Here is a 13,387-nt window from a genome sequence, read left to right on the forward strand (position 1 = left end):
ACTTTCTTGTTATAAAAGTGGTTCTATGAATGTTTGCTGCAGAAAACCACTGAATTTCGTGACTTGTTCATAATAAATTCTGATTCCGATTGTATTTGTCCTTTTGAACACGGAGTTGTGCACATCAGACTTTTGGATTCATATTTGAAGGTAGAAGCACACTTCATCTATTTCCATTTCCAAGAACCCAAAGCATGGAACAACACATTTTCCTTTTCGTACTGAGGAAAAGCATTTAGATTCAATTTGTGTTAAATGTTACTAAGTTTAATACAGTATCCATCTTCAGCTCCAAATACAAAACAGGTTATTTTGACAAAGGTAAACAAAGATATTGGAAGAGGTTTAAATTACAAATATTCTCTTTTTCTTTTTAATATATTTTTGTTAATTTGGAAGAGAGTAATACTCCATGTCATATAGAGAACATAAAAAAATCATAAAATGGTGCCTGATTGGTGACTAACATCTAGGCACAGTAATTTTAAACTTTTGGTTTTTTTGCCTATTTATTTTTTGTGATTTTTGCTTGCCGATTGCTTGAATTCCTTTACTCTTCTCAGCCTGATTTTATTCAGCCTTTGATTTAAGATGGCATAATTTCCTTGACAAAAACACCATTTATCACATTTACACTATTGCCCTCTGCTACTGTGTTGCAAGTGTGGCTCCCATAATGACAGCAGTGGAAATTAAACTCAAATAGAATAAAAGTGGTAAATGCAAGAAACATTCAGTATCTCAAGTCATCCTCTCGGGAGACAAATGTTGATTGTTTCAGGTTAATGACCATTTAACAAAACCATTTAATGGAATTTCTGTTTTATTTTAGATGTCCAATATCTGGAGGGTTTTTTTAAACTCTAAAGCAGGGGTGTCAAACTCAAATTCACGGAGGGCCAAAATTAAAAACTTGGATTAAGTCGAGGGCCGAACTAAATATTTATTGAAAATTTTCAACAACATCTGCATGTTTTCTCTTCTTTCAACATATGTAATGTTAAACTTTTTCTTATTAAAATAAATGTTTAATAATAGTTTTGGATAAACTCTTTCATTGTCATTGGCCCATTTCCTTTAGCGTCTGAAACCGTGCACATGATGAGTCAATGAGGGATGATTAAAGCAGTGGTCTTCAAACTTTTTCTTTCCACCCACAGACCACCTTAAGCAATCCCTTACTAATCACAGAGCACCAATGGCACAGGGACGCGAGTGGAAAGAAAAAGGTTGAGAACTGTTGTATTGTGGTAACTCCACATCTGATTAGGTTAATTGTTAGACAAGTGGTCAGAGAAGGACACCCCCCCACCCCAAGAAAGGCTTAAATCACAGGAACAAAATAAGCTTCCATCTCACTGCTCCCAATCTTACACACAGTCCTGATGTGGAATGTGGGGTCGCAGCTCCACATTCACCCGAGTTCAGGTGCTGTCTGTGTGGAGTTTGTACGCTCTCCCCTCGTCTTGGACCAACAGGTCAGTCGCCTGACGAAGGCACCCGAACCCCCCGTTGAAACGCCGGCATCCGGGGCGGTGGAGGAATTGGCTGAGAAGAGCGCGTTGCTCCCACCCCCCCCCCCCCCCATGGTTGGAGAGGGATTAAACTGCGATCTCACGGCGCTGGGCTCGTCTCCAATAAAAGGAGCGGGAGGCAGGGTCCACCGCGCACGGAGCGAGGGGGGAAGGCATCGCCAACGACACGTTCGGTCCGTCGTCGCCGCTGAAGCGCAGACCCAGCGAGGATGGTCCCCCACTCCAGCCGCGTCTGTGTGTCCGGGAGCCGGGCGGGCTGAGTGCAGCGCTCCGATCCCCGGGATTCGGGACTCTGAGATCCCTCCACACCTCCGGCGTCTTCATTTTCACCTTCAGTGTGCATGCGCTATACTGGCGCGGTGGGCAGCGGGCCAACTCTAATATATATTTAATATGATCTTGCGGGCCAAATATAATTATATTGCGGGCCAAATTTGGCCTGCGGGCCAGAGTTTGACATGTGTGCTCTAAAGGCTTAAATGATGAATAGACATTCTCAGAATTCACTCTTCCTCCCTGCTTGCCCAAGCCACACTGCCGCTCTCTCCCCACTCGCCCGCCCGAGCCGCACTCTCTCCCCACTTGCCCACCCGAGCCACTCCCTTTGTCAATTAAAGGTCGCTGAAATTCTACTGAAGGACGATCACTGTGCAATCTCCTACCGTTTTCAGGTGAGGTAAGACCTCAGGCTCCCAGGCAGGATCAGGGAGATTGGTGACTGCATGGGGAGGTGTCAGAGATTGACGACTGTGTGGGGAGGCATTGGGGATTGCCAACAGCTGATACAGTATTCTCCTGATGCTACTGGACTGCTTTCGAGAAAATTCCAATACATCTGAAAAATCCGCTTAACCAAGATAGGTCCAGTCCCAAGCATCTCAAATAATTGGAAACCTACTATATAATTAAATTTAAAACATAAATATAAAAATATAGATGGATAATATTCATAGTTATCCTAGTGCGAAAAAAAAGCAACTTTGCAATAGTATAGACAATCCTTTTGTGGTATCAGAGGAGTCCTTGATTAGTGTAACAAGGAGAAATTCAAGGGCCTGATAGCTGTTGGAAAGAAACTGTTCTTGAACTTTCATGAAAAATTCAATTAATTTAAGATATGTTGCAAATCCAATATATCAATGGCTTTGCTTATTAGTTATTAACATTTTCAACAAAATACAGCAGTTTAAACTTTGAACTTTTAAAAATCATATTTTCTTAGCTTTTTCAATCAAGTGAATTCTTATCCTGTGATGTCAACTATTGCAATTTATCCTCCTCCTTTCTCTCAATTCATCCTATGCTGTTCCCCAAGTTCATTATACCACTATTTGCCCCTCCCCTTTATCTGTCCCTCTTAATGCATGTTCATACTCTTCCTCGACCTCAGCATCACTCTGTTACCCCCTTTGTCTTAATTATCAAAAGGATCATATCTTCTAAGTCCAAGCAACCATTTTCCAGAAATGATGACCCCACCTCCCCCACTGGACAAGTGGAGTTGGGAGTCGATTAAAATATTTCACAATTTATTTACATGTCTCTTTTAAAATCTTAACTGCTTTGTCTGTCACTTTCATTTGCCACAATATTTCTATAGCCATAAACAAGCCCAATCCCACACATCTTCAATTTGATAGCCATGTCCTTATTAAAACTTTTGTTCTGAGTCAGTTTTTAGGGAATTTCTCTGGTATGGCCTTTGCTCTACTTTCTTAAATCTAAAGGGATAAAGAAGTGAAAATGCTGTAATTTGCTTAGACTTTCACATGTACTGCATCTGTATTTATTCAGGAAACTGGCAGAGTCAATGAAAGTGAGGCAAACAACCAGCAAGGAACCTTTACTCATTAAAGAGGAGGAGGTTCTTGCTGTCTAAAATGGGTGGTTAAGAGGAGGTGTTTGCTGTCAAAAAAGGGTGGACCCCAGGGTCTGACAAGGTATTCCCTTGGACCTTGAGGGAGTCTAATATAGAAATTGCAGAGACCACGGCAGATATATTTAACACGTCCTTAGCCATGGGTAAGATGCCAAAGGATTGGAGGGTAGCTCATGTTGCTCCATTTTTTTTAAAAAAGGAGCCAAAAATAAACCTGAAAATTATAGGATGGTGAGCCTGACATAGTAATTGGAAGATGTTCCAAGAGATTGGAGAATGAAAGGTCATGGATGGTGTCTGCATGGACTTTTGTGAAGGTCCTGGATGGGAAGTTAGCCAGGAAGTTCAACAGCTCTGCATTCATGGTGAGGTAGTAAAGTGGATCAAACATTCATTTTACGGGAAAAAACAGAGAGTGGTAGTGAATGGTTGCCTCGCTGACTGGAGTCCTGTGACTAGTGCTGTTTGTCATCTACATCAATGATCTGGATGACGGTAATTTACGGGTAAGGTAAATTGCTGATGACACAAATAATGGAGGTGTAGAGAACAGCAAGGAAGGCTTTCAAAACTTAGTTATCTAGACCAGCTGCAAAAATGCCATATGTAATTTAATGAATACAAATATGAGGCGTTGTGCTTTGAAAAGATAAATCAAGTAGGGCATATACAGTAAATGATAGGGTACTGAGGAGTGTGGTAGAACAGAGGGATCTGGGAATATAGATACAAATTCCCTGAAAGTAAAAATAGCTTCTGGCATATTGGCCTTCACAAAGCAAAGTACTGAGTATAGGAGGCAGGATGTTATGGTGAAGTTGTACGAGACATTAATGAGGCAGAATTTGGAGTTTTGTGTGCCATTTTAGTTACCTAACCACTGGAAAGATATCAATAATATTGAAAGAGTACGGAGGATATTTTCAAAGATGTGGCTGGAACTTGAAGAACTGAGTGACAAGGAAAGGTTAAACAGGTTAGGACTTTATTCCTGGAGTGAAGAAGAACGAGGAGAGATTGGATAGAGTAAATGCAAGCAGGCTTCTTCCACTGAAGTTAGATGAGATAAAAACTGGAGGGCATGGGTTTAAAGTGAAAGGGGAAAGTTTAAAGGATTCTTCACACAGAGAATGGTGGGAGTGTAAAACAAGGTGCCAGATGAATTGGTGAATGCAGGCTCAATTTTGACAGGTACATGGATGGGAGGGTTTTTGGAGAGATATGGTCTGGTTGCAGTTCAGTGGGACAAGGCAGAATAGTTCATCTCATACCAGAAAGGCCTGTTTGTGCTGCAGTATTCTATGACTCCCAAAGCACCAACAAGGCCTGCTCATTTGTACAAAACTGATTAATAAAGAACTCAAGAAATCAACTTTATTCTTACTTCTGATTTGCTTAAACCTTCCTCCCACGTCATCTCTACTCAACAACTGGGAGGCCGGAATAGACTACTCTGATGCATGAAAAAGATCAGCTGCCTTGGAAGTTTCCCTCCCTTTCCGAGGTTCATCAAGCCAAGATTTTTCTCTAGTTTCTATCACTCAATTCTTGTTCACCTTGACTACCCTAGTTTGCAACCCTACTCCCAGTAACATGTTGGCCATCCAGCTACTCCATGGCACCAAGTGAGAGACATTGTTAATCGTAATAATCTTCTTATTATGATCTTCCTCAAAAATAAAAGATTTGACTTTGAATCCCCTACCGTCATTTGCACAAATTAAAAATACTCTGAACATTTCTATCCAATCGTCTTCTCTGCTTTGAAGTGAATATACAGAACCAATGTTCATAGTAAATCTTTCCACGGCTTTCACATCCTTCCTACAGAATTCAGTGCAAACTCTGGCTCTGCTATAACTAAAGGTTCAACATAATCTCCCTATGCCTCTAAACACAAAGTTCAGGACCATGCATTTTCTCAATTGTGTTTGCAACGAACTACGCACAAACGCTTTTAAAATGTTCTGTTTTTGGACTCCCTCAGAATGGACCATTTTATTTCTATTCTTCGTATGCTCCCAAACAAATGGATCACTTCACACTTGCTGCATTAAGTTTATAGAATGTCTGTCTAATTCACCCAGCTAGTATTTAAGAAGATAAAAAGCAATCCACCTCATTGTTTACCATATTATAGCTTTGTGACATGTACACCTTTTCAAATGGTGCCTTACTTTATATTTTATAAATATTGTTTCAAACACAATGCATGCATCAACATTTGTTGGTGTCATACATCAATATTATAATGCTTGCTATATACCTCAAGACAGATACAGGTCACTCAATCCACAAGATGAAGTTAGTATTTATCTTCCAAATGAGTAATATTACATATTGTAGCATGCACATATTAGTGTGGAATTGCAGGTTCACATTTTAATACACAAAATGGAATGTACCAATTGTACAAAGCAAATAACCAGCTTAAGTACAGGTACATAATCTTCTATCCAAAATTCTGAAAAATCAAACATTGTTTCCATGGATGTCATCTGCATGTGTTTGGCGCCAAACATGACCCACCCCATCCAGCATCATGTCTCAGTGCTCCTACCAGTCAGACATGTCGAGAGTTTGCCCAGGAGCACAAGATACCGCTTCTGCCCAGGAGCCCAATAACACTGGAAGAAGTCTTTAAAAAAGACTCCAACTGTGTTTAGTTTAGTTTGAGCCAGTTTATGTTTGATCTTTTACTGTACGTTTATTTAAAAATAATGTACGCTAGTAATTTTATTGTCTGTTTTAATCTCACTTCATTTATCACCCCAACATCACCCAGCGTGCTGCAAACTACCCCCCCCCACACCATCCAGCATCGCCACTCCACCATCCAGCTCTGCCACCACCCAACCCCCCCATCCAGAGCCGCCACCACCCAACCCCACCTCCCTCCTCCTCCCCCCACCCCCCGAGGCCTTTCTAGTTGGACTGTGTCTTTGTTTTGCGCAAATCTGAAATCAGTGCAATTACTTAATGTATCACTGTTACTTTTATTCTATTATCCGAAAAATTCCATATAGTGTCCCAAGCATTTCGGATAAAAGATATGTACCTGTATTTTCTTTACCAGAGAGAGGAAGTGGCTAATGGCCAACATGTAATAGTGTTTAATACCTACATTTTGGAATATGAATAAACAGACAATCCTTGAAAATCTCCATGTTATATACATTATTGTCATTAATCAATGATCTACCATTCCATAATAACATCACTAAGGATATTAAATGATCACTAATGTAGCAGATTTTTATAACAAGTTATTTTTGAATGTCAAGTTCCTGTTCTCAGCATGTTAAACTACATACTCCAATTCAAATATCATTCCCAGAGTAGCGAAATAAACACTCAATAAGCACAACATTTGTCATTGGTTGACAGCAAGACTCTTGGCTATTACAAAATGGAATCACATCTCTATACAGCCATAGATGCTAAATAAACATCTGACTCCACACATTATAACAACTTGCATCTACATAGTTTTCAGAACATTAAAATGTCCAAAGATACACAAAAAAGTGTAATCAGGCTTAAAAATAACGAATTAAAAGGAGATTTTGGAAGGAGTTACTTGTTAACTCAAAAGTGGGTTTTAAAGACTTTTTTTTTTAAAAGAAGTAGCTCTATTAAACCTTGGACCTACACAGTTGACAATTTTCAGTAAAGAGAAATGTTTACTTATGTAGAATGAATTGTTCAGTATTTTAGTCAAAGATGAATAGATTTATACATAGTAATAGAATTAAGGGATTAAGGGGTACAGTAGATGGAGATGAATCTATCATCAGATCAGCCATGCTCTCATTGAATAGTGGAACAGGTTTGATGGACCAAATGGCCTACTCCTGCCCCTATTTCTTGTGTTCTTATGAATAATAGCGGAGTCTACAGTATTTATAACCTGAGCCTAGCTTGCATCAGGAGCCAAGCTCTAAATGGACTGCATTTTTAGGTTTTTGGTCTTTGGCTTTCCCACTTGAGCCCAAGTATTCTTACTTCATTCAGTAACCTGAACATCTTTGGCTCTGCTGGGCATCATGCATATTTGAAGTATTTCGGAGAATCATCTGGATGATTCCCTTTTTATTTGAATGAAGAACATTTTCTTTGTAGAATGCCAAGGAAGATGTTATCAGCAGGCTCCTGGAAACCAGGAATATTTCAGATGATGTAAGTAGAAACCTCCACAACCTTCATACTCCCAACGAAAAGGACAACTACATTTCAAGTTTCCATCCAAGCAAACATGACAATCAGTATGCTTAATCTTTATTGCTTGAGCTTTGCCTAGGACGAGAAAAACGTTGCACATTGGCAAAACATTTGATGCTGAACACTCATTTACCTGGCCTCAGACCCAGGGTTTAGGTTTGCCTCATCAGCAATAATCCACCTTTAGCTGCTGCTCTTATGTAACTCCAATACCCATGTTTTTTTTATAAACCTGGTTCACTTAAAGCATATTGACTATTCATATCTTTATGTTCAAGAACACTTAGGTGGTGGTAAAGGTTTATATCATGTGATAACCAAGAATGCATCACATTGCACTTATTCCAGGAATACTGTTGCATATGGTCACACTTTAGAAGGAATAATGTCTGGCTTAGAAGTCCAGAAAATTTCAGCAGGTTTTGCTACAGGTATTGGTTTTGAGAGCTTCTAGCCCATGCCACTATACTTGCCCACCTGCCTGCATTAGTTCCAATGTGTTATTTCCTGGCTCACCAATGCATGGAGTCCCTCCCAGCAAGGAGGTCAGATGGTGGCAATAGCCCAAATTTAATCCAAGCCCAAAACCTTTTTCCTCCCTGCTCAACCTACCAATGCACATAGTCAGATCCCTCTGAGCTCAAGTTACTAACCAGGCTCTAAAGTACAGGCCTCTGCACAAGTGTCAGTTTATGATCAGCTCAGCTTATTTTGGAGAATTCAACTCCAAGCATTTTCAAATAATATCTACACAGTGCTATCATTTTCTAAAAATGATTTGAAAGTATTTTTTAATGAACACTTTTGTGTTTTCTAGGATTAAAGTAGAGCAGACTGGTAACTTTTTTTAAAAAAAAGATCAAAAAACTAAAATATAGCTATTAATTTAAAGTGATATTCTCTCAGAAGCCAAGATAAGAATTACAATAAATTCATATGAACATTAGGGCAAGGTCATTAAATATACTTGAACCCCTGGAAAATAATGCTACCAACCTCAAATAACTGTCGAGTCTGGTCACTTGTGGAAGCTGTTGAATTCGAGCCATTTTCAGCATTTCTACAAGAATTCCAAATATTGCATAATTAACAGTGTCATAAAGTATAGTTTACCATAAGAATTTCCAACCAGCTATAATGCACAGTAAGACAGATGTATTCATCTGCACCAACTGCAGAATTACACTGAGTCCATCTGAAAGGCAGATAAAAATAGTAATATTGTTCTATTTTGTTTGAAAAGTTCAAAAATGTTCCCTAAAGGCACAAGAGAGAGGAGGTGCTAGAATCCACAGCCAAAAACAGAACTAGCTGCTGAGGGGACCCAGTGCATCAGGCAAACGTTGATTCACAGATGCTGCCTGACCCACTATGTTCCTCTAGAAGCTTTGTGCATCTGATGCTATTCGATTATGGACATTGCTAAACTTTGCACCTTTCCCAGGAAAAATATAATTTACTACTCCCAGTCATCAATTTAAAGTAAATGATTCATTTAGTTAAATAGTAGCACTAAACTACCAAATGAACTTGTCAATCCTCAACTGAAGGGTAGCTTTTTACACAGGAAAAAAACTTTGGAAAGACTTCAATCCAGTGCAGTATTTAATTTGCTCATTTGAATTCACACAGAGAAAACACAACACCAACTTATTTTAGTTTCTTTTTCCATAATTATGATCCCTTTTTGGACCTGATCTTCCACTCATCAAGACATTGATGAAGCAGCTCCACAAAATATTGTTGGATTGGAAGCCAAGAGATTCTTGAATACACATCAGTAACGTAAAAGGTTTATCTGTTTGAGTGCAGAATTGCTTTAGGCAGATTTGTTTTCCTGCTATCAAACAGGATTCAAGATGAACCTACAAAGAACATAATGGAAGAAGCTACACGAGAACCAAACTTTTTCAAACATAAAATCCTAAGCCAGATAACCAGAGAACGACAGCCAATTTCTATTTGTCCTTGTTCTAGCAAGTCCAGAAGACATCACTTCCTCTTCCCAAAAGATTTTTTTAAAAACTTGTCCTGAATTAATGTTGGTTATACAGAGGCAGCTTTTCACAGGAACTATTCCTGTTTTGACTCAACTTTTACCCCTGGGGTGAAGAAAAAGCAAATCAAGTGGAAATTCAAGTAACGCATTAGAAGTTTTTAGACTTTTCAGCCTCATTCAACTTGTGGTCTCAATAAATGAACATTTCTGCCTTCCAACACTTGGCCAAACAACATCTCGGTCATTTGCGCAGCAAGAACTATAACCCATAAGGTTATGAAGTTATCAAGGCATATCCAAAAAAAAAACCATCTTACCAAATACTCAGTTCAATTAGAATCACTGAGCAAGTCTATTGTAAAATATCATTAAGTTGTTAATGCACAGAAGAGTCACTACATTGACTAGAACGAAAGTTGCTTTCCTGTGGAAAATATTTATACTTGTGCAAGTATTTCATGGTGCTAAATTAATATAGTATTTAGTTTTAATATCAAATCAACATGGCCGAGTTGTGCCTATTTCATGCAGAGAATGAAATGAACGTATTATTCATTTAGAAATATTCGTTTTCAAAATATCGTGAGATAAATTCATCATTACAGAAACAACTCTCTTACAAGCTTTCTGTTGTGACCATAATTTGCGGAGGGCATGATACTCAATTAAAATGTAATTGATCTCACATTGCATCAACAGAATACAAAGATAGGGATTATCTTACGAAAGTAATAACATACATCCATTCAATCTGGGAGCTAATATATTATATTCTAGACTCCGAGGTCAAGTCTTTCATGCGCACAAGATTCAAGAATATGCTGTTTTATAGAGATTACATATTGCATTGCAAATTATAGGGTGCAATATTCTTATTCAAGAACTGCAATTATTCAGTCCTTCCAAGACTTTCAAAATTTTCTGTAAATAAATAGAATTCTAACTCCACAAAATAATTTCATTTTTATGAGAGGAATGTCTATTGACCAATAAGAGAATCTGTCTCACTTGGTTGGACTTTTATTTAGCCAATCACGAGTCTCAAGTAAAACCTTTTATTGGTCCTACACAATCACCTCCTTTGTTCTCCCAAGGATCTATACGTGCACAAATTTCCCAGATTTAACCAATCCCTCCAGAATTGTTTCTCATTTACAGGCTGGTTCTCCCCACACATTACTCAATCTTGAGTTTGCACTCCTCAGTTGATAATACCCAGTTCCAACTCTCCATTTCTTTTCACTCTATTTTCCGACTACTTCACCAAGATTCATTACTGAATAAGTAGAAAGTTCCTTCAAGATTGGCAAAACTAAAACCAACATAATTACACTTCCTGGATACCAAATTCAAACTACTTCTTGGGCTATATCAAAATCTAAAGCACACTTTGAAATTTTGGTGTCAAATTTGGCCCAAAATGAATTAATAGATCACTTGATGTCACATTTGCAACATCTGACTGCCTTACTTCAGCTCACGTACAGCTGAGCCCCTCATCCCCATCTTTGACAATCACTTCAATGTACTCTTGGCTGGCTAGTTTTTCTCCATTGATCTGATCATCAAAACCACCCATGCCCGAACACACATCAAGCCTCATGCATCCATTACCCACACTCCAACAACCACTATAGTTGACCTAAAAACACAAAAAGGCAGAGTATAAATGCAAGTTCTCTTTTTGCTTGATATTATTGCAAATCAGAAGTGCTCTGGAAAATCCCCACAATTACAAAGACAATACTTAAAATGGTACCTCAATAAAATGCAATAATTTGCAAACATCTTGCTGATAATTATTTCTTGAGTGGACAAGAAAACTGCAACAGTATTTTCAATTTAACTCTAATATCCATAATAAGAAAATATTACAGGATTACGATTCTACAGTCAACTTTTAATTTTTTTAATATAATTTAATTGATGTCAACAATTATTCTAAGGGCTATTTTCATGCCACAAAATTTCTTGTCCAATTTGTCATGTTGATGAGCATCTATGCTACTTTACCTTGGTACTTGATCAAGTAATTCTTCTATAAATCCAGAATCACATCGTGGACACGTATATTCCTAGGGAATAAAAAAAAGTATCACGAGCAATTCTAAAAATAACTTTAAAATGTTCATTTGAACCCCTCTGCTAAAGAGCCCTTCAAAAAAAGTTTTAGACTTGAAATATTGAAAATAATATTCATAAGTGAAACTTAAGCTGCAGAGTAGAAGTCCACACTAATTTCTTTCAAGAGTCAATTGGTGGAGAGATTTTTTTATTCATCAACTACGAGACTTATAATTTCACCCAATAAAATAACTAGCAGACAAGATTCTGCTAATATTGTTCAATAAATATAATCAATTAGGTGAATAAAAGATTGATAGTTTCAGATTTCCAACTGCAACTACAATCAGTCTCAGTTCAGACTTAGCTCATCTTTCCCTTTTCTCACATGTACATGTCTAGTTTTAATTTGAAAACATCCATTTATCTGTTCAGTTAATGTCAAGTCTATTGTCAACTGATTGTACAAGCCTACAAAACAGTGTTCTCTGGTTCTTGGTCCAAAACATGCAGATACACAACCAAATACAACATACATCTAGACAAACAATACATATGAAGGATGACTTGATGAAAGTCAACCTTCCACATTTTCCTCCAAGCATTTTAGGATTCTCACCAAGATGTAATTATTTCCACCTCTAACATCTCCAAGCAATTTTTTTGTTAATGTACACACTACTTTGTGGATGTTTCATCTGAAAGGTAACCATATTTGTTTTACCTTTCCCAAAAACTATAAATCTTCAATGTAATAAATGTCATCAATTTTATTTGCACTTTCGCTTATAATTCAATAGCTAATTTTAAATATCTCGAGCAGAGTGGTCCACAATGAGCTTGCTGGATGGCAACCCCATCATAAGTTGAGGAGTACCTGTATCTTTTCTTCTTAACTACCCCCTTTCCCCCAGTCTACAAAGTTTCTAATACACTCTGTAGCCACTTTAATCAATTACCTGTATGATACCTCAAATACATCTGATAACATTGATGCAAAATTTGAAAGCTACTTGTTGCCAAGCACAAATTATAACCGTGATCAGCCCCAACAGTGAAACATGAAAGTCTGCAGGCACTGTGATTGTAGTAAAAATGCACAGAAATGCTGAAAGAACTCAGCCAGTCTCACAGCGTCCATGGGAGGTAAAGATACAGGTGCTCTCAACTTTCGATGGGGCTTGTGTTCTGGCAAACCAATTGCAAGTCAAAACAATTGTAAGTTGAAAAAGAATACCGCGCCTACCATTTTTTATAATTACATTTTGAATACAGGTACCTTTATTCCACACTGAAAAGACCATAATGTACACAGCTGAAAGCACAATGTGGATAAGTACGTGTGAAACATTGAAATGACTTCTGGTGACAATTACATGGAATAAGCTGTGCTAATCATTAACTCCTGACAACACTCAACTCTTTCCACTTCTAGACCTAACTTTTATTTGGACTAAGGTGTTCAAAGTTTAAAGGAATTGTTTGTTATTGAAGATATTAACAACTACATCAAGAAAATGGCTCCAAAAGTTCCTAAGAAAAAAGATACTACCGAATTTGAAGCAGAAGAGGGATCTAATATCTTGGTAGTGGTTGCCAGAATGATTAAGACACAACTTTAAGATGTTATGAAAAAGTTGGAAGACAAACTTGACAGATCTGTGGCAGCCTAGCCTATGTTTGAAATTC

General features: G+C 38.0%; 1 protein-coding gene across 1 annotated transcript in view; it reads right to left on the reverse strand.

The window, feature by feature from the left end:
* Positions 1–13,387, reverse strand: part of rnf126 (ring finger protein 126) — a 57,391-nt gene that overhangs the window by 33,867 nt on the left and 10,137 nt on the right. Inside the window, exons 2-3 of the mRNA XM_069928171.1 lie at positions 11,648–11,709; positions 8,632–8,695 (exon numbers count right to left, since the gene is read on the reverse strand). Of these exons, the coding sequence (XP_069784272.1) occupies positions 8,632–8,695; positions 11,648–11,709 (126 nt within the window). The remainder of the gene's footprint in view (positions 1–8,631; positions 8,696–11,647; positions 11,710–13,387) is intronic.

This window comes from Narcine bancroftii, chromosome 3 (genome assembly GCF_036971445.1).
Source record: "Narcine bancroftii isolate sNarBan1 chromosome 3, sNarBan1.hap1, whole genome shotgun sequence".
In the NCBI taxonomy this organism is placed as follows: domain Eukaryota; kingdom Metazoa; phylum Chordata; class Chondrichthyes; order Torpediniformes; family Narcinidae; genus Narcine; species Narcine bancroftii.